General features: G+C 43.0%; 1 protein-coding gene across 9 annotated transcripts in view; it reads left to right on the forward strand.

Annotated features, from left to right (window-relative positions):
• The window catches only part of LOC143019663 (uncharacterized), a 58,291-nt gene that overhangs the window by 14,248 nt on the left and 24,445 nt on the right, over positions 1–19,598 (forward strand). For 5 of the 9 annotated variants that reach the window (XM_076175561.1, XM_076175567.1, XM_076175562.1 and 2 more), the window contains 10 exons: positions 1,529–1,740; positions 3,657–3,885; positions 10,617–10,775; positions 11,196–11,392; positions 13,228–13,404; positions 13,536–13,692; positions 16,121–16,324; positions 16,643–16,771; positions 16,908–17,174; positions 18,144–18,238. In XM_076175561.1, coding sequence (XP_076031676.1) covers positions 1,529–1,740; positions 3,657–3,885; positions 10,617–10,775; positions 11,196–11,392; positions 13,228–13,404; positions 13,536–13,692; positions 16,121–16,324; positions 16,643–16,771; positions 16,908–17,174; positions 18,144–18,238 — 1,826 coding nt within the window. The remainder of the gene's footprint in view (positions 1–1,528; positions 1,741–3,656; positions 3,886–10,616; positions 10,776–11,195; positions 11,393–13,227; positions 13,405–13,535; positions 13,693–16,120; positions 16,325–16,642; positions 16,772–16,907; positions 17,175–18,143; positions 18,239–19,598) is intronic. The other 4 variants (XM_076175565.1, XM_076175566.1, XM_076175563.1 and 1 more) reach the window with 4 other exon arrangements.

Consider the following 19,598-nt stretch of genomic DNA (forward strand, 5'->3'; position numbering starts at 1 on the left):
AGGAGAAGACGAGGAGAAATCCCTTCGGGCTGCATCAAATTTTTTCTCATACATACTCACACCCCATCCCCCACCCACTCCCCCTCATGCATCACAGCCTCATCTATACACAACCCCTCTCCATTCACCCCTATCTTGTCTTCTCCCGTCCTTCCTCTACAGACATTCCTCTCTTTTGTAAAGCCCCTTTCACCCCATCCATCCATCTCATCCTAGGACGCCCCCTCATATTCACTCCTTCCACCTCCGCCTTCCACACTTCTTTTACTAAACTTTCTTCACTCATTCTTTCCATGTGTCCAAACCATCCTAATACTCTTTCATCAACCCTAAATCCCAGCTCCCTTTCCACCCCTGTTCTCCTCCTCACCTCATTTCTCACTCTATCCAGCCTAGTAACCCCTATCATACATCTCAGACACCTCATCTCAAACACATTCAAACTCCTCTCTTCCTCTCTCATGTTCCATGTTTCTGCCCCATACATTGCTGTTGGCACAATCACTCCTTCATATAACCTCCTCTTAGCATCCATTCCCAAATGTCTATTTCTCATTACACTTTTTAATCCACCAAGTCATTTACTCGCTTCTCTCAATCTACATTCTACCTCCACCCCCACTTCTCCCCTTCCTATCACATTCGCACCCAAGTATCTGAAACTATCCACTTCCTCCAGTTTCTCACCCATAATGCTCACTTCCAGCATACTGTCACTCTCTCCCCTTGTACATCTCATCACCTTACTTTTGCCCACATTTATCTTCAGCTTCCCTCTTTCACACACCTTCTCAAACTCTGTCACTAACTTCCTCAATCCCTCCTCTGATCCTACTACAAGCACAGTGTCGTCAGCAAACAACAGCTGGCTCACCTCCCACTTTTCTCCATTTTCTTTAATCATCTCCAACCCCTGACCCAGTACCCTTGCATTCACCTGTCGCACCACCCCATCTATGTAAAGATTGAACAGCCAGGGCGACATAACACACCCCTGACGAAGTCCCACCTTTACCTCAAACCATTCACTCCCCATTTGTAATCCTAACGCAAGCTCTACTACTCTCATAAAAACTCTTGACTGCTCTTAACAGCTTTCCTCCTATCCCATATATCTGCAGTACCTCCCACAGTGCCTTCCTGTCTATCCTGTCGTAAGCCTTTTCCAGATCCATGAAAGCCCAAGAAACATCCTTACCTTTTCCTATAGCTTTCTCACATATCTGTCTTACCACAATGATGAAATACAAACTTGTGAATAAAATTTTCACTATTCATTTGAGACAAAATCATGAATTATGCTATAATGCTTGTGGAGCTGTTTGAAATACTGATCCAAGAGTCATATGAATTAATGAGCAGGCAATGTTTGATTTTAGTTTCATCAATAGTTGTGTTGAGCAGAATGTGAAATAGATCCTTTTGTTGAATGACCTGTACTGTTGCTGAGGAGTGTACGGGGCCAACAGATATTAAAAAAAAAAAATAAAGAAAGAAATAAAAAATTGAGACACTCTCTTTGGAACAGGCACAAAAGAAGCGGCAGCAAAAGTAACAAGCGAAGTCACGTCCCCAAACGAGACCATGAGAAAGTCAAGCCTCGCAAAACAAGTCGTTCACCGGGTAGGAAGAAAAGCAGTAGCTCAAAGAAAATGCTGCTCTCACCCACTCGGAAACGGTCTGTGTCTCCTGGGAGGAAAGCAAGGAAAATCTCTCCAGGAGGTTCAAAGAGAAGCAAAAGTAAGGAATGTCTTTCTCAGCCTTTGTAGTTTTAGATGTGATGTTCTTTGATGTATAATGTTTTGATATAATATGTTAACATGTTAGAAAACTTTACCTTCAGTCTTTCTCTTGTCAGTCTTTCTCAACCTTTGTAGTTTTAGATGTGATGTCCTTAGATGTATAATGTTTCAATATATATAATATGTTAACATGCTGTGTCTTGTGACACTGCTTCTGACCCAGGGCAGTGGACAAGGTGCAGGGATGACCCGTCATCCAGGAGGTGCTAAGATGAGAGGGAGGGTGGAGGGGTGTGGAGTGTATTCAGGGATGGAATGGGTGGAAATGATTTTATGCCTTTTCCTTTTTGGCTACCTCCCTTGTAAGGGGGAAAAAGCCTTGGTAAATGTATGTATGTTAACATGTTAGAAAACTTTACCTTCAGTCTTTCTCTTGTCTGTCTTTTATCTTCTTTTGTAGCCCTTTCTCTTTTTACCTTCTTCATCTGACAGTTTTTTTCTTCATTACTGTAACGCTTCCATCTCATTCCTCAGCATCTCCCATGCGTTCCTCTCTCCTATCTCATTTGTTTTTCTTCTCTCCTCTCATCTCTTATCAGCATCCTCATAAAGGCCCAAAAAAAAAAAACATCCTTACCGTATGGCAAAACCCTCTTGCAAATCTGCCTGACCACAAAAATTTGATCAACACACCCTCTGATTTTGTTTAACCTCTTCACTCCGGGGCACATCACACGTCTGGCAGCATTAGCTGCCCGACGTGCGATGTTGCGTCATAATAATCGCATTATAAAAAATAAAGTCAGTGCTCAATCATTCGTTCTCTTTCACCCGTGAATTTTGATAACCATAGAAAATATGATGAAGCCAGTTTAGAGAGAATGGAGGTTACGTAGGTACGACTACAATAAATATAATCAAGACGCCGACGTTGGCATCATCGCGTACCCACTTGCTCCTCATGACGCCTACGTAGGCATCACCGTATGGAAGTGGTTAACATTGAAAACTATCAGGGGGCGAAGACAGTGCCCCTTACAGAGGACACTGTAGCATGGAATTTGATGAGCCACACCCTTGTTTTAGCTGGCAGTATTTGAACTGCTCCTCCCCTAAACCTTCACTGTTTCTTGCCAGTTAATTCCTCTGTGTCTTTCCTAATCCTTTCAGTTAACACCCATATATATATATATTGAGGAGGAGAACAGAGGTGGAAAGGGAGTTACAAGATAAAAGTTGATGAAAGAGTATTGGGATGGTTCGGACATTTGGAAAAAATGAGTGAAGAAAAATTAGTAAAAGAGGTATGGAAGGCAGAAGTAGAAGGAGTGAATATGAGGGGGTGACCAAGAATGAGATGGATGCCATCCTTTACTTAATTTTACAGATACCTAAGCTCAACTCGTAGCCAGTGGTGAAGCTGGTATGAATCCTTGATAGGCTACGACTTGAGCTAATGTCTCTGTAAAATTAAGTAATGATGGCAGTTAGCAGTTGACTTAGTTCTTCGGGAGTTAGATCAATTTCCAAGTTAGAGACTTATAGAGCTTTAGCTCAGTTGTTAGAGCTCTGGTCTAGCATCATGCAAGGCCCAGGTTCAAGTCCCTGGGTAACTGTCGGAGTTATTTGAGATATATGTGTGTATATATATGTATATATATATATATATATATATATACATATGTGTATGTATGTATGTATAATGTGTATGTGTGTGTATATATGTATGTATATACATACATACATATACCAAAGGCTTTTTCCCCCTACATGGGGGGTAGCCAAAAAGAAAAAGGCATAGAAACCATTCCCACCCATTCCATTTCCATGTATATATGTAATATATATTTTCTTATCATTAAACTCACTTTAGTTAAACAAGAGTTTTTGAGGGAATTTGTCTCTTTATTTCAGATGTTCCATCTACCAAATTTGGCGGAGCAGGTGGGAAAAGATCACAGTCACCTCATGAACGGATGGATTATCGATTGGAACGGATGCCACGAGGAGAACGATCCTTGAGTCGAGGTCGCGATAGCAGTCTAGGCCCCCTCAACTCCATGACTTCACGCAACAGAGATCCCAGAGCTGAGGAAAGGATAAGACGACTGTCTCCAGTTCCTGTCAGCAGAGAGCGGTACAGGTAGGGCGAACATTCAAATTGCCCTTTTTTTATTGTTATTATTTATTTTTATTGAAAGAGTATTAGGATGAAAGAGTATTAGGATGGTTTGGACACATGGAAAGAATGAGTGAAGAAAGACTAGTAAAGGAGGTATGGAAGGCAGATGTGGAGGGAGTGAACATGAGGGGACGTCCTAGGATGAGATGGATGGATGGGGTGAAGGGGGCTTTGGGGAAGAGGGGAATGTCGGTTGAGGAAGGACGGGAGAGGACAGAAGACAGGGGTGAATGGAGAATGGTTGTATATGGAAAATGTTGTGATGCATGAGGTGGATTGGACGGGGGAATGGGGGTGAGGTAGTGTGTGTGAGCAAAAATTTTTGACGCAGCCCAAAGGGATTTCTCCCCGTCCTCTCCTTTATATGGGGGACGGAGAGGGGGGGTCGCCGATTTAATGAAGCGGCCTTGCTGTGTCCTGCGACACTGCTTCCGACCCATGGCAGTGGACTGGGTGCAGGGATGACCTGTCATCTAGGAGGTGCTAAGATGGGAGGGAGGGTGGAGGGGTGTGGAGTGTTTTCGGGGATGAAAGGGGTGGGAATGTGTTTGTGCCTTGTCCTTTTTGGCTACCCCCCCTGGTAAGGGGGAAAAAAGCCTTGGTATATGTATGTATGTATGTATTTTTATTTATTTATTATATATTCATTATTAATTTTTCTTATTTATTATTAATTTTTATTTATTTATTTATTATATACTCATTATTCATTTTTATTTATTTATTTATTATTTATTTTTATTTATTTTTTATATATTCATTATTCTTTTTATTTATTTATTTTTATTTATTGTTATTTATCTATTTATTATATACTCATTATTCATTTTTATTTATTTATTATTCATTTTTATTAATTTATTTTTTATTTATTTTTATCTATCTATTTTTATTGCGACACTGCTTCTGACCCAGGGCGGTGGGCAGGGTGCAGGGATGACCCGTCATCCAGGAGGTGCTCAGATGAGAGGGAGGGTGGGAAGGGTGTGGAGTGTATTTAGGGATGAAATGGGTGGGAGTGTTTTTATGCCTTTCCCTTTTTGGCTACCTCCCTTGGAAGGGGGAAAAAGCCTTGGTATATGTATGTATGTATGTATCTATTTTTATTTATTTATTTATTTATTTTTATCTGAGGATGTTGAGAACTTATTAGAAAGGTTCTCTTTCCTGTTTCAACTTCATTATTCAAATACAATAGATTTTTTCTTTATCCTTTCAACATGTCATAATTTACAAATTTTGTGGGCAGTACACAATTGTTTTGTTCATATGATCTAGCCCATAGCTTAGCAAAATTATATGGGAATAATTTGTGTAATGAAACATTGTGTCTAGTCGTGTTTGTACAGTCAGTCCTCACCAAGCATAAGTATGCTAAGCTTGAAAATTACATTAATAGAAAGCATTATCACTGCTTCTGACCCAGGACAGTGGATGAGATGCAGGGATGACCTGTCATCCAGGAGGAGCCAAGATAAGAGGGAGGGAGGGGTATGAATGGGAGTGGAGTATGTGGGGGCAGAATGGGTGGGAGTGGATTTTATGCCTGTTTTTTTGCTACCTCCCTTGTAAGGGGGAAAAAGCCTTTGGTATATGTATGTATGTATTGTGTATATCAGTGACCTTTTCCCCCTTTTTAAGGGGGGTGGCTGAAGTAAAAATACAGAAGCCTTTGGTATATGTATGTATATATTGTGTATATCAGTGACCTTTTCCCCCTTTTTATGGGGGATGGCTGAAGAAAACATACAGAAACCTTTGGTATATGTATGTGTGCATTGTGTATATCAGTGACCTTTTCCCCCTTTTTATTGGGGGGTGGTTGGCGACAAAATACAGAAAGGGGATCCCAATACCTTCACTCCACCTTGTTTAGTTGTCTTTTATGACATACATGAGAATATGGTGGAAGCATTTTTACCACCATCACTGCCACCACCACCTGAGAAAAGAAGTGGTATTCTAGGAGTAGTACATACATATACCAAGGCTTTTTCCCTCTTTCAAGGGAGGTAGCCAAAAAGAAAAAGGCATAGAATCATTCCCACCCATTCCTTCCATCCGTAAATACACTCCACTCCCCTCCACCCTCCCTCTTATCTTAGCACCTTATGGATGACGGGTCATCCCTGCACCTTGTCCACTGCCCTGGGTCAGAGACAGTGTCGCAAGGCACAGCACATCCACAGCAAGGCCACTTCATTAAATCAGCGACCCCCCCTCTCTGTCCCCCCATGCATAAAAGGAGAAGATGGGGAGAAATCCCTTCGGGCTGCATCAGTAGTACAGGAGTAGTACAGGAGAGATTTAACTCCTTGACTATGATGAAGTCCACGTAGGGAATCATGAGTTGCAAGTGTTTGGTTGTCGTAGATTTGGCAGCTGGTGGCGAGGCGCGAGTTGTTGTTGTTGTTGTCGTTCCCTAGACTGTCTGTCCGAGCAGTCCCGTCTCCCCAAGGAAGGCCACAGCCGAAACTGGGTTTTCCCACAAATCCTTTATAGAGTGTATGTTGTGTTGTTTGCGTGCATGATTGTGTATAATGCAGTCTTCCATTATGTGTTGTATGGTATGGGGTGAAGTGTTACATCCTGGGCAGCTGTTCACAACACGGTCGTCCAGCCTCTTCTGGTAGCTTAGAAGTGCTGGGTGGTGACCGCATCGCAGTCTGGCCAAGTGGACTCTGTCCTTTCGTGGGAGAGAGGATTCAGAAGGGTGGATATCAGGGGGTCTGGCATGCAGCAGTGTGTTGTCTTTCAGTGTGTTAATGGAGCGGTGAGTGATATGATTATGAATATGTTTCCGGAGGCTGGTATTTGGTGGTTGTGGAGGAAGAGAAGAGAGTATCTGTGCGTAATAAAGGTCTTTGGGTGTAGTTTTAATGTTTCTTGGTGTGTGTGGGTGTTCTGCTATGTAGTGTAGCGGGTGTGATGTGTTTGTGGTGGCTGCAGCAAGTGTTTGTGTGCCTCTCATGTCGAGGTGGTCCTTGACTTTGAGGACTTTTGTTTCATGGTGTAAATGGTCTGTAGGTGATGTATTTGTGCAGCCTGTAATTGTTTTTAGGGCTTTGTTTTGTATGATTTGAAGGGTGTTGTGGTGTGTCTCACTGAGATTAGGAGCCCATGCAGGACTCGCATAATTCATCACTGAGCGTATGCATTGTTTGTATATTGTTATATTGGTTTCTTTGTTTTGTCCAAATGTTGTTCCAGTGATTGACTTAAGTGCGTTAAGTCTAGGTGTACATTTGTTTTTTATGTTTGTGAGGTGTTGTTTGAAAGACATGGATGTATCGTATGTTACACCAAGAATTTTCGGTGTGTTTGTGTGTGGTATTAGAGTGTTGTTGATGTAGAGATGAGGTATGTATTTGTGTTCTTTTGTCCAGTTGGTGAGAAGTGTTGCTGTAGATTTGGTTGGAGCTATTTTGAGTCTGTTTGTGATGAACCATGTGTTGAGTGTGTCAAGGTAAGGCTGGATTATTTCTGCAGCTTTGTCTGTGTTACGATGTGTGCATGTGATTGTTATGTCGTCTGCGTAGGAAGAGATTTGTATTTCTGAGGTGTCTGGCGTGGGTAAGTCATGCATGTATAGATTAAATAATGTGGGGGATAGAACTGAGCCCTGTGGTACTCCGTTCTTAATGTTTCTGATGTGCGATGATTGGCCATTATATGACACATGAGCATTCCTGCCTGCCAGATAATTGGCCAGCCATCTTTTGGTGTTATTGTGCATGTCTGTGTTATATATTTTATTTGTTAGGTTGTGGCGGGGGATAGCATCAAAAGCTTTACTAATGTCCAATGTTATAAGAAGGGTTCTGTGGTGGGGCCTATCTGAATTGATGCCATCTAAAATTCTTTGTGTGAGGTTTGTCAGAAGAGTGTTTGTGGAGTGTAGTGGCCTAAAACCGTGTTGTGAGTCAGCAAGGGGAATATATGGTGTGACAAGTTTAAGTATTAGGCGTTCAATGACTTTAGAGGGGGTGCAGAGAAGTGTGATTGGGCGGTGCGATGTTGGGATTGTTGGGTCTTTGTTCGGTTTTGGAATGGTGATTATTTTACCATGCTTCCAGATGTCGGGTATAGTGTTGTGTGAATAGCTGTAGTTTGCAATGTTTGTGAGTGCGTGTATACCTTGTGGTCCAATGTGTTTTAGGTGGATGTTGCTTATGTTATCAGGGCCACAGGCAGATGAGTGCTTGAGATTATGCATTATGAGTTTTGTCTGACTGTCTATGAAGGGTGTATAGTCTGAGTCTGTGGGGAAGTCTTTCTTACATCGAATGGTGCGTCGGTCGTCAGGGTGAGATGTAAGATGGCTCGTCTGTGCAAAATGACGTATGAGTGCGTTTGCTTGTTGTCTGTTTGAGGGTAGATTATCTGTTGTTGTGATTATTGCTGCGTGAGAGCGTGTAGTGTTAGTGTTGGATAGTGTGATGCTGTTGAGTGTTTTGTACAATTTGCTGGTGTTTGTTTTGTGATCAAGTGTATTGATAAAGTTTTGCCAATTTTGTGTTTTTTGTTCATGTATTTTATTGGCAATCACAGTGTTTAGTGTTTGTATTTGGTCTGCTATGTTTTGAGGGATAGGTGTGGGGGTATCGTGTTTAAGTGTGTCATGTTGTCTGATGAGGCCTTGGATTTCTGGTGTGAAGTTGGGGTTGTGTGATTTTCTGTTGCCTCTAGGGATGTATCTCTTGTCTGCGTTTTGTATGATTGTATTAAAAGCGTGCACAGCATTGTTTATGTTTGTGATTGGTGTACTGTTAAGTGTTTCAAAATGTTGTTCTGTCTCTTCAGTAAAGGCTTCCCAGTTAGCTCTCTTGTAATTGGTGTAAGTGTGTCTGTGGCCAGCTGGGGTGCATCTTGTTTTGGTGGTGATGATGATTGGAAGGTGGTCAGAGCCAAGGGCTCCGACCACTCTCCATGATGTTGTTGGGGTTAGGCAGGGGGAGCAAAAGGTGATATCAGGAGAGGAGGGAGTGTAGAGGGCTTGGTATGGGATATGTGTATGATTATGCGTGTTGTTCATGATAGTCAATGAGTCGAATTGAGTCTGTATATCAAGCCCTCTGTCTGTGTCAGGGTTGTCGACAAACCAGGCAGACGACTTGGCGTTGAAGTCACCACCCATGATCAGGTTGGGGATTGAGGTTAGTTGGCTGAGTTGAGGTCTGAAGGTGTTTGGAACTGTGGGGGATGATTGGGGGGGAATGTACATGTTAACTATTGTTAGTGTTGAATTGTTGCCTGTGCGGATACGAATGGATTGGGTTTCTGTTGTGTTATCTGTGGTAGGGAGGAGAATTTTGGTTGTGGCACTTGTGTCCACAAAACAGATGGAATGGTGGATCAGGGTGATGAGTCCACCGCCATTGCCGTCAGTCCGGTCTTGTCTGATGGTGGTGTAATTATGAAATGATGGTGTTTTGTGTGAGTGTCCTAATTTTGTTTCTTGTAAAATTGCAATGTGTATGTTGTGTTGTTTAAGAAAGTGTTCAAGTTCATGTTTTTTAGTGTTACTACCGTCAATGTTGTGTTGTAATATGTTGATGTTGTGTGTTTTGTATGTGTTGTATGTTGCCGTTTGGGGTTGAGGTTGGGGTGGTAGTGGGGAAGGTGTAGGATCTGGGTCAGGGGGGGGGAAAGGAGAGATCGGGGACAAAGGAAGGGGAGTACTAATCGGGGGTATGGGCAAAGGGAAATTGGGAGTGGGTAAGGGTGTTGGCTGTGGTTGGGGAGGTGGGATTGGGGTTACTGGAGGGCAGGTAGAACATGTCCAAGTGTTTGTGTATTGGTTTGTGTCAGCAAGTGTTGTACAAGTGAGGTGGGCCCAGTTTTTGCACATATTGCACTGAACTGAGCCCTTTGTCTGTCTGCTCGAAGTAATGGGTTTAGAGCATGTTGGGCATGTGTATTTTGTGGTGGGCCCAGGATTGCTCTCTACATACAGATTGTGGATGTATGTGTATTACTTCTTTTTTCACAATTTTTTTCATGTAGAGAGAGAGAGAGGGAAAGATATAATTAATCATATGAACTCTCTTGATCATGTCCCACCTTCATTTTGTGAATTATTTTTTTAAGTAGAGAGATAAAAAAAGTTTACTATGAACCAGCTAGCTGTCCTTGAAGTACTGAAATGGGCATAATGGCAATTTTCATTCATGACATACACCTTTGCAAGTCCAAACATGTTATAAGTTGCCAGATGAGGATGATTCAAGGTAACGTGTGTGTGTGTGTGTGTGTGTGTGTGTGTGTGTGCGAATGAGAGTGAGAGAGAGATCATGGAAGAGATGATTGCAGTGAAGGGAAAAGAATGTCTGAACCTATGCCTGGATTACTTCATCACCTCTGGGAGTTTGCGTAATACAGCTTCTCTGATCAGAGGGTTTATTTTTTACCAGGGATGGGCTCTTCCTTTGTCTCCAATACCTTACAACCCATTATCCAGGAGGAGCCAAGAAAAGAGGGAAGGAGTGGGTGGGGATGAAATGGGTGGGGGTGGCTACCTTCCTTGTAAAGAGGGAAAAGCCCTTGGTACATATGTATCTATGTATTTCAGGGTTTGAATTATGTTGTTTTCTCATATTAAAAAATTTGCCTACAATATATTAAGTTTTTGGTTGGGACGTGAGCACTGTAATTTCTTGTCTTATTCATGGGGTTTTATGGGGGCTTTCCAGCCGTAATGAATCCCCAGTACCTCGACGTCACGAGAAGGAGCGAATGGAAGAGATGATGGATCGTCGAGAGCATCAACGACGCACACCTCCACCGCCCTTGCCACGGGCAACACGAGAGGTTGAAAGAAAGGAGCTGCATCGACCAAGGGACTATGACAGGTGAGGAAAGGGAATTATAATGAGGAAGTAGATGTGAGAGTAATGATTAATTAGTTTTGATCTTTATTTATAACCAATGAAATGTTCTGTCTGAGGCCTTGTTTGAGCAATCATGTATTTCCCGAGTTGTATTATATGGGAAGGGGAGCTATGCTTGTAGTGACCCATCTTTGTATCTCAGTATCTAGTTTGTTCTTAAATTCTTGTATGGTGTTTGCACACAACTCATACATGTGTCTGTTTTAACTTGGGAAGCCTGTACATTTGCATGTTGATAATCATAAAACATTCTTTTTTTTTTTACTAGAATTATAGCTCATTCATCATTTATAAGAAATTGTAAACAAACAAATTTTGTTCTTTGACCTGTGCTAGTGGTGGCTTGTATGAATATATGTCATCTTGTTTTCTGTATTACAGGCATGAACATGAACACTTTGATGATAGAAGAAGAGAGGAATTAAGAAGAGATGAAAGGGAACGGGAGATCAGAGAAAGAGAACTGAGAGACAGAGACTTGATGAGAGAAAGAGAAATTATGAAGGAGAGAGAGAGGGCAATGATGTTTGAAAGGGAACAAAGGGAAAGAGATCGGCTTGAGATGGAGGAAAGACGAGGTAAGTAAACATCACAGTGTGCAGTGATACCTATGTACATACATAAATACATACATGCATATACCAAAGGCTTTTCCCCCCTTACAAGGGAGGTAGCTGAAAAACATACATACATATACCAAGGCTTTTTCCCCCTTACAAGGGAGGTAGCCAAAAAGGGAAAGGCATAAAATCATTCCTACCCATTCCATCCCTAAATACACTCCACTCTCCTCCACCCTCCCTCTTATCTTAGCACCTCCTGGATGACAGGTCATCCCTGCACCTTGTCCACCGCCCTGTGTCAGAAGCAGTGTCGCAAGACACAGCACGTCCACAGCAAGGCCGCTTCATTAAATCGGTGACCCCCCCCCTCTCTGTCCCCTCCTACATAAAAGGAGAAGACGGAGAGAAATCCCTTCAGGCTGCGTCAAATTTTGCTCACACATACTACCTCACCCCCTATCCCCCCACCCATTCCACCTCATGCATCACCACATCATCCATATACAACCATTCTCCATTTACCCCGTCTTCTGTCCTCTCCCGTCCTTCCTCAACAGACATTCCCCTCTTCCCCAAAGCCCCCTTCACCCCATCCATCCATCTCATCCTAGGAAGTCCCCTCATGTTCACTCCCTCCACATCTGCCTTCCATACCTCTTTTACTAGTCTTTCTTCACTCATTCTTTCCATGTGTCCAAACCATCCTAGTATTCTTTCATCAACCCTATCTCCCAACTCCCTTTCCACCCCTCTTCTCCTCCTCACCTCCTCATTTCTCACTCTGTCTAGCCTAGTAACCCCCATCATACTTCTCAGACACCTCATCTCAAACACATTCAAACTCCTCTCTTCTTCTCTTATGTTCCATGTTTCTGCCCCATACAGTGGTGTTGGCACAATCACTCCTTCATACAGTCTCCTCTTAGCATCCATTCCCAAATGCCTATTCCTCATTACACTTTTTAAGCCACCAAGGCATTTACTCGCTTCTCTCAATCTACATTCTACCTCCACCTCCACTCCACCTTTTCCTGTCACATTCACACCCAAGTATCTAAAACTATCCACTTCCTCCAGTTGCTCTCCTTTAATGCTCACTTCCAGTTTGCTGCCACTTTCACCCCTTGTACATCTCATCACCTTACTTTTACCCACATTTATCTTCAGCTTTCTTCTTTCACACACTCTCCCAAACTCTGTCACCAACTTCCTCAATCCCTTCTCTGATCCTGCCACAAGCGCAGTGTCATCCGCAAACAACAGCTGGCTCACCTCCCACTTTTCTCCTGGTTGTGTCTAATGGCTGCCAAAAAACAAAGGCATAAAAACCACTTCCTCTCATTCCATCCCCAACATACTCCACTCCCCTCTACCCTCTTCCCTTCCTTTTATCTTGGCCCCTCTAGGATGACAGGTCATCCCTGCACACATACATGCATACATACATACATACAATAACATAAATTATTACCGAAGTGGCACGAATAGATTGGCTATGCATTGCATGCATACATATATATTTGTTAACAACTGCCTTTACTTTAGTTTAAGTAATGGATGCAACAGTGCATATTATACAGAGGACTAAACAATAGACTCAGGGAACACAAAGCAGCCATTAGACACCACCAGGAGACAAGCACTCTAGGTAACCACTTACACACAGAAAGACATTTACCAAAGTGGGAGGAAACCACCCAAACACTAACAAAGTACTTCATTCTTAAGTGACTCATGGGCTAATCTAGTGGCCATTTCCAGTTATCTTGAAACCATGGATCACCTGCAAAAGAGACCTGGGATAACAGATTGGTTGATTGATTGATTGATTGAACACCTTAATGTTTCAGGGCGGTATGGAAGGGAGCATGAATTCATGCGTGAACGAGAAGTTGCCGTACGTGGAAGGGAATACGAGTCGAGTCGAGACTACTACTCACAACGTGGAAGGCCCGAGATTGACCCAAGAAGACAAGCTATTGACGAAAGGAGAAGCTATGAGGAACAAGCCTATGATCGATATCCAGGTAAGTAATCTAGTTTTGACCTATCCCTATACTAGGTAGAAAGTATTCCCAGGAACTTAATGAAGTAATCTGTTAACAAGTAGAAATAAAATTGAGAGTCATTGGTGATGCTCTTTGTCTTGATATTTTAGCTGAAAGGGACCGAGGACGCTATGAGGTAGGAGGGCCTCGGGGAAGGTATGAAGAAATGATTCCTCCACATGACAGAAGACTCCCAGTTATGGAGGATCATCGAATGGAGAGAAGACCTCCAATCATGGAGGGTCGATTTCAGGATGAAAGAAGAAGGCAAGTTCATAACTCTTTGTATGCAATTTTAGTTTAGAATGTTTAGTGATAAAATCTGTTCATATACCAAATGGACTCCTCCCTCTTATAATTGTAGTGCAGGTATGTAAATGATCTGAATATAGAATATCTATCTATATTATGAGGAAAGTAGCCAAGTCAAAGGCAAACACCCACTCCCATCCACAACCCTTGCTTCCCTCCAAATAATTATCTTGCCAAGCCAGAGATTTCCATTTCCTTTGGGCAGCATTGTTGGAGAGAGGGTAGAGTGCCAGAGGACTAGAGGAGTGCCTGTATAATTCCACTCTACAAGGGAAAAGGGGACAAGTGTGATTGAAGTAGTTTCAGAGGGATTAGCTTGTTGAGTGTAGTTGGGAAGGCTTATGGGAGGATCTTGATTGAAAGAATTAGGAGAGGAATAGAGGGAGTAATTGGTGAGGAACAGTGTGGATTTAGGACAAGTAGAGGCTGTGTAGATCAGATTTTTGTAGTAAGACAGATATGTGAGAAAGCTGTAGGAAAAGGTAAGGATGTTTTTTGTGCCTTTATGGATTCACATAAGGCTTATGACAGGGTAGGCAGGAAGGCACTGTGGGATATATTGCAGATATATGGGGTAGGAGGAAATATTTTAGGAGCTGTCAATAGTTTTTACAAGATGCTAAGATGAGAGGGAGGGTGGAGGGGTGCAGAGTGTATTCAGGGATGAAATGGGTGGGAGTGTTTTTATGCCTTTCCCTTTTTGGCTACCGCCCTTGGAAGGGGGAAAAAGCCTTGGTATATGTATGTATGGTAGAGCATGTGTCAGGATTAGAAATGGAGAGAATGAGTGGTTTGAGGTAAAGGTGGGACTTCGTCAGGAATGTGTTATGTCACCCTGGCTGTTCAACTTATACATGGATGGGGTGGTGCGAGAGGTAAATGCAAGGGTGGTGGGTCAGGGATTGGAGATGGTTAAAGAAAATGGAGAAAAGTGGGAGGTGAGCCAGCTGTTGTTTGCGCATGACACTGTGCTTGTAGCCGGAGCAGAGGAGGGATTGAGGAAGTTGGTGACAGTTTGGGAGAGTGTGTGAAAGAAGAAAGTTAAAGATAAATGTGGGCAAAAGTAAGGTGATAAGATGTAGAAAGGGTGAAAGTGGCAGCAGACTGGAAGTGAGCATTAAAGGAGAGCAACTGGAGGAAGTGGATAGTTTTAGATACTTGGGTGTGAATGTGACAGGAAAGGGAGGAGTAGAGATGGAGGTAGAATGTAGATTGAGAGAAGGGAGTAAATGCCTTGGTGGATTAAAAAGTGTAATGAGAAATAGACATTTGGGAATGGATGGTAAGAGGAGATTGTATGAAGGAGTGATTGTGCCAACAGCACTGTATGGGGCAGAAACATGGAACATAAGAGAGGAAGAGAGAAGGAGTTTGAATGTGTTTGAGATGAGGTGTCTGAGAAGTATGATAGGGGTTACTAGGCTGGATAGAGTGAGAAATAGGAGGTGAGGAGGAGAACAGGTGTGGTAAGGGAGTTGGGAGATAGGGTGGATGAAAGAGTATTGGGATGGTTTGGACACATGGAAAGAATGAGTGAAGAAAGACTAGTAAAAGAGGTATGGAAGGCAGATGTGGAGGGAGTGAACATGAGGGGGTGACCTAGGATGAGATGGATGGATGGGGTGAAAGGGGCTTTGGGGAAGAGGGAAATGTCTGTTGAGGAAGGACGGGAGAGGACAGAAGACAGGGATGAATGAAAAATGGTTGTGTATGGATGAAGTGATGCATGAGGTGGAATGGGTGGGGGGATGGGGGGGTGAGGTAATATTGTGAGAAAAAATTTGATGCAGCCTGAAGGGATTTCTCCCTGTCTTCTCCATTTCTGCATGAGGGGACAGAGAGGGGTTCTCCTATATAATGAAACAGCCTTGCTGTGGATGTGCTGTGTCTTGCGACACTGCTTCTGACCCAGGGCAATGGACAAGATACAGGGATGACCCGTCATCCAGGAGGTGCCAAGATAAGAGGGAGGGTGGAGGGGAGTGGAGTGTATTGGGGATGGAATAGGTGGGAATGATTTTTATGCCTTTGTTTTTTGGCTACCTTCCTTGTAAGGGAGAAGAAGACCTTGGTATATGTATGTATGTAGTAATGGAATGCTGACTAATATTCCATAATATCTATATTAGAAGGTGCTAATGTAGGATATAATGGCAAATTAGTCAGTATTCCAGTAATGTGTAAAGGACTTGGAAATCTTTGGTTAAGCAAGATAGTCATTTCGGAAAGCATTTGGTATAATTTTGTGTAGAAAAGCTTGCATTTTCAGTGGTTATACCTGTGATCATATATAGAAATAGAAATACTAGCTTATTTCTGTGTTACAGATGCATGTATATGAGCTTAGTCACTTGAAAAATATTTGGACTTGTTTTATCACCAGCAGAGTGGAAGGTCACAGTCATGATGCCTGGAGTGGGAGCGAGGAGAGACGGGGATTGGAGAGAGGGAGCAGTGACAGTGGGCATTATGCCAGAAGCCTCCACCCACACGCACACCCACATGCACATCCACACGCTCGCCACCGTCGGCCAGAAGCAGGGGAATGGATGGACCGTCAGGCATGGGAGAGACAAAAATCAGAAAGGTTAGCCTTCTTGTTCTTATGTTATTACAGCTGGGACTCCTGTAAACATGATTCTGAAATTGAGAAACCCCCAAAATATGAAAGCTTTTAGTGTGTTGGAAGCTCGCTGGCTGAGCGGGTTAGGGCGTCGTTACTTGCGGTGAAGGTCAAGGTGAGGGTGGTTCGAATCCTGCCACCAGTGAAGTTGAACCAAGGGCATGGTTCCTTAAATTCCACGCTACAAAGCCATCTGTGAGGGGCACCGTCCTAGCCTCCCGATAGGGGGGAGTGTGTGACGTTAAACCATATCATCATCATCAAAGTATTGGTTTGTTTTAGGCACGAGGAGTGGCCAGATGAATATGCAGGGGCACGGAGTCACATGGAGTGGGAAGAGAGCGCACACGAGTGGCCGGACGACCAAAGAGGAGGACGACCATCTCGAGAAGACCAGTGGGGTGCCGGAAGGTGACAACCAAGTTTTCTTTTTATGTAATTGTGATGAGGATCACAGACTATCTTTAAAATTATAGTTATTTATATTTTTTACCTAGTTCTGGGAGGTCAGCATGCAGCAGCTTATGCTGGCTGCATTGGCTCACAGTTCTTGTGATTACAGGGCAAATGCTTTCAGTGATTATTATTCCCATAAGAGACGAGGGTACCGTGATGACTGGGGTGGCCATGCAGGTGAATGGGAAGAACATTTGCCTCCTCGGGAACACAGCGCCCATAGTATGCACAGCCAAGGGGGTCCACACGGACCTCCACATAGCATGGGCGGGGCCCCACACCATGAACCACCACACCTTCATAGGAGGAGGCCAAGACGAGACATGGATCCTGCGATGGAGAACCTACACCACCATCAGTAAGTTATTGAGTTTCTATAAGGGATTATGCATTTTTAGGAAGCTCACTGGCTGAGCGGGTTAGGGCGTCGTTACTTGCGGCAAAGGTCGAGGGGATGGTGGTTCGAACCCTGCCACCGGTGAAGTTCAACCAAGGGCATGGTTCATTAAATTCCATGCTACAAATCCCTCTGTGAGGGGCACTGTCCTAGCCTTCCGTTGGGAGGAGTTTGTGACGTTAAACCATATTTATCATCATCAATAAAAAAATTATGCATGGATGATGCTGTGATGCATGAGATGGAGTGGGTGGGGGATGGGGGATGAGGGAGTATGTGTGAGAAACAAATTGATGCAGCCTGAAGGAATTTCTCCCTGTCTTCTCCTTTCTGCATGAGGGGATGGAGATGGGGGGAGGGTGTCAACAATTTAATGAAGCAGCCTTGCTGTGGGTGTGCTGTGTCTTGCTATACTGCTTCTGACCCAGGGCAGTGGGTGAGATGCAGGGATGACCTGTCATCTAGGAGGAGCCAAGATAAGAGGGAAGGAGGGGGAGGTGAATGGGAGTGGAGTATGTGGGGATGGAATGGGTGGGAGTGGATTTTATGCCTTTGTTTTTTGGCTACCTCCCTTGTAAGGGGGAAAAAGCCTTGATATATGTATGTATGTATTTTTTTGGCTACCTCCCTTCTAAAAGGGAAAAGCCTTTGGTATATGCATGTATGTTAGGTACATAGGCCTGTATGGATAAGCCACACAACATTTCATGGTTGAAAATTACCAGGAATCTCTACTCACAATAATGTCGAACTACTCGTTAATTTTTTGTATCCATACTTTCTGCTATCCTCCATATAGATATCTTTTTTTTTAGCACTAGTAGGAATCTGCCTCCCTTTTTCCTTTTTACCTATGATGGCCTGGAGTTGGGATGATGAAGAAGACAATCCTTGTGCTTTTGAGGTCATGTTTTTGTAATTTGACTTCAGGGGAATGGAAGCTGAGGAACTGGAAGAAAGGCAACATGCTCTTGAAGAAACTCCATCACATCATGAGGATATGGAAGGAGGCCCCAATGTTCCAGGTGTGTAGATAGTTTGTACCAAAATTAACATTTTAAGGCAGTGCTTCTCAATGTGGGGTATATGCCCCATAGATGGATTTTTTTTTTTTTCTTTCCATTGATGCTTTTTTTTCCATTGATTTTTTTTTTTTTTTTTTTTTTTCCTGTTCATGCCTTGTTCTTTTGAAGTGTTTTAAACCAAGGTTTATGCTTTTTCAGCTGAAGGGGAGTTTATTTTTCAAATGATAAGAATTGTATATCACCATATAGGGGACATAAGTGATTAGATAGGGCATAGCCAAAAAAGGTTGAGAACCACTGATTTAAGGGATACAGCCAGAACTAGTTTGAGCAAATGGAAAGAATGAGGAAAGACTAGTGGAAAGAGTTTAGGGAACAGAAATTGATGGAGTGAATTTAATCCCTTCCGTACTATGACGCCTATGTAGGTGTCATGACATGTGAGTGATGCCAGTGTTTGTGTCTTGATTATATTTATTTTGTAGTTGTAGCTGAGTGACACCATATTCTGTGAGGTTTAATCATAATTTCTGTGGTTATTAACCCCTTCCATACGGTGCCGCACACGTAGGCGTCATGGGGAGCGAGTGTATTCGCGAGGCTGCCATATCGGCGTCTTGATTATATTTATTGTAGTCGCCCCTCCATAATGACATTCTTTCTAATTCTTTTGTAATCGCATTTTCTATGGTTATCAAAATTCACGGGTGAAGAGAGAACGATCGATATAAGCGGTGACTATATTTTATGATGCGAGTATTATTACGACACGTCGTACGGCTGGCATTGGTTGCTGCCACCGAGATCTAAGTCCATGACGCCTACGTGTGCGGCACCGTATGGAAGGGGTTAATATTCAGGGTGAAAGAGAATGAGTAGCCTAATATAGCTGTAACTCTATTTTATAACACTAGTATTGTAGTGCATCATCAAATCATCATACATCAGGCAGCTGATGCTGCCCATGAGAATTTGACTCATGTTGAAGAGGTTAAGAGGAAAACCAAGAACAAAATAGGGTGAGGGGGGCATTTGATACAAAGAAGAATATCTGTTGAGCAAAGAAGAGTGTGCAAAGGATCATAATGAATGGAGAATTGAGTTAAAGAATTGATGTGGCAATAACGGATAACGTTCTTGTCAGCTCAGTAACTTTTTTCAAGTAGATGAGGAATGGGATTTGCATAAGAGGAAGCAGTGCAACAATGGGGGTAAATCATATCCTGCTTTTGGACCCTGCTATGTCTTGCTGCATTGATTTTGACTCAGGTGATGTTGCAGGGTACAGAAATGACTTTTCATATACAAGGAGCTAAGATAGTAAGGGGAATGTAAGGGCACTGGATGGGTGTAAGGTGAG

Source organism: Oratosquilla oratoria, chromosome 37 (assembly GCF_046742065.1).
Source record: "Oratosquilla oratoria isolate Oo_2021 chromosome 37, ASM4674206v1, whole genome shotgun sequence".
Classification (NCBI taxonomy): Eukaryota; Metazoa; Arthropoda; class Malacostraca; order Stomatopoda; family Squillidae; genus Oratosquilla; species Oratosquilla oratoria.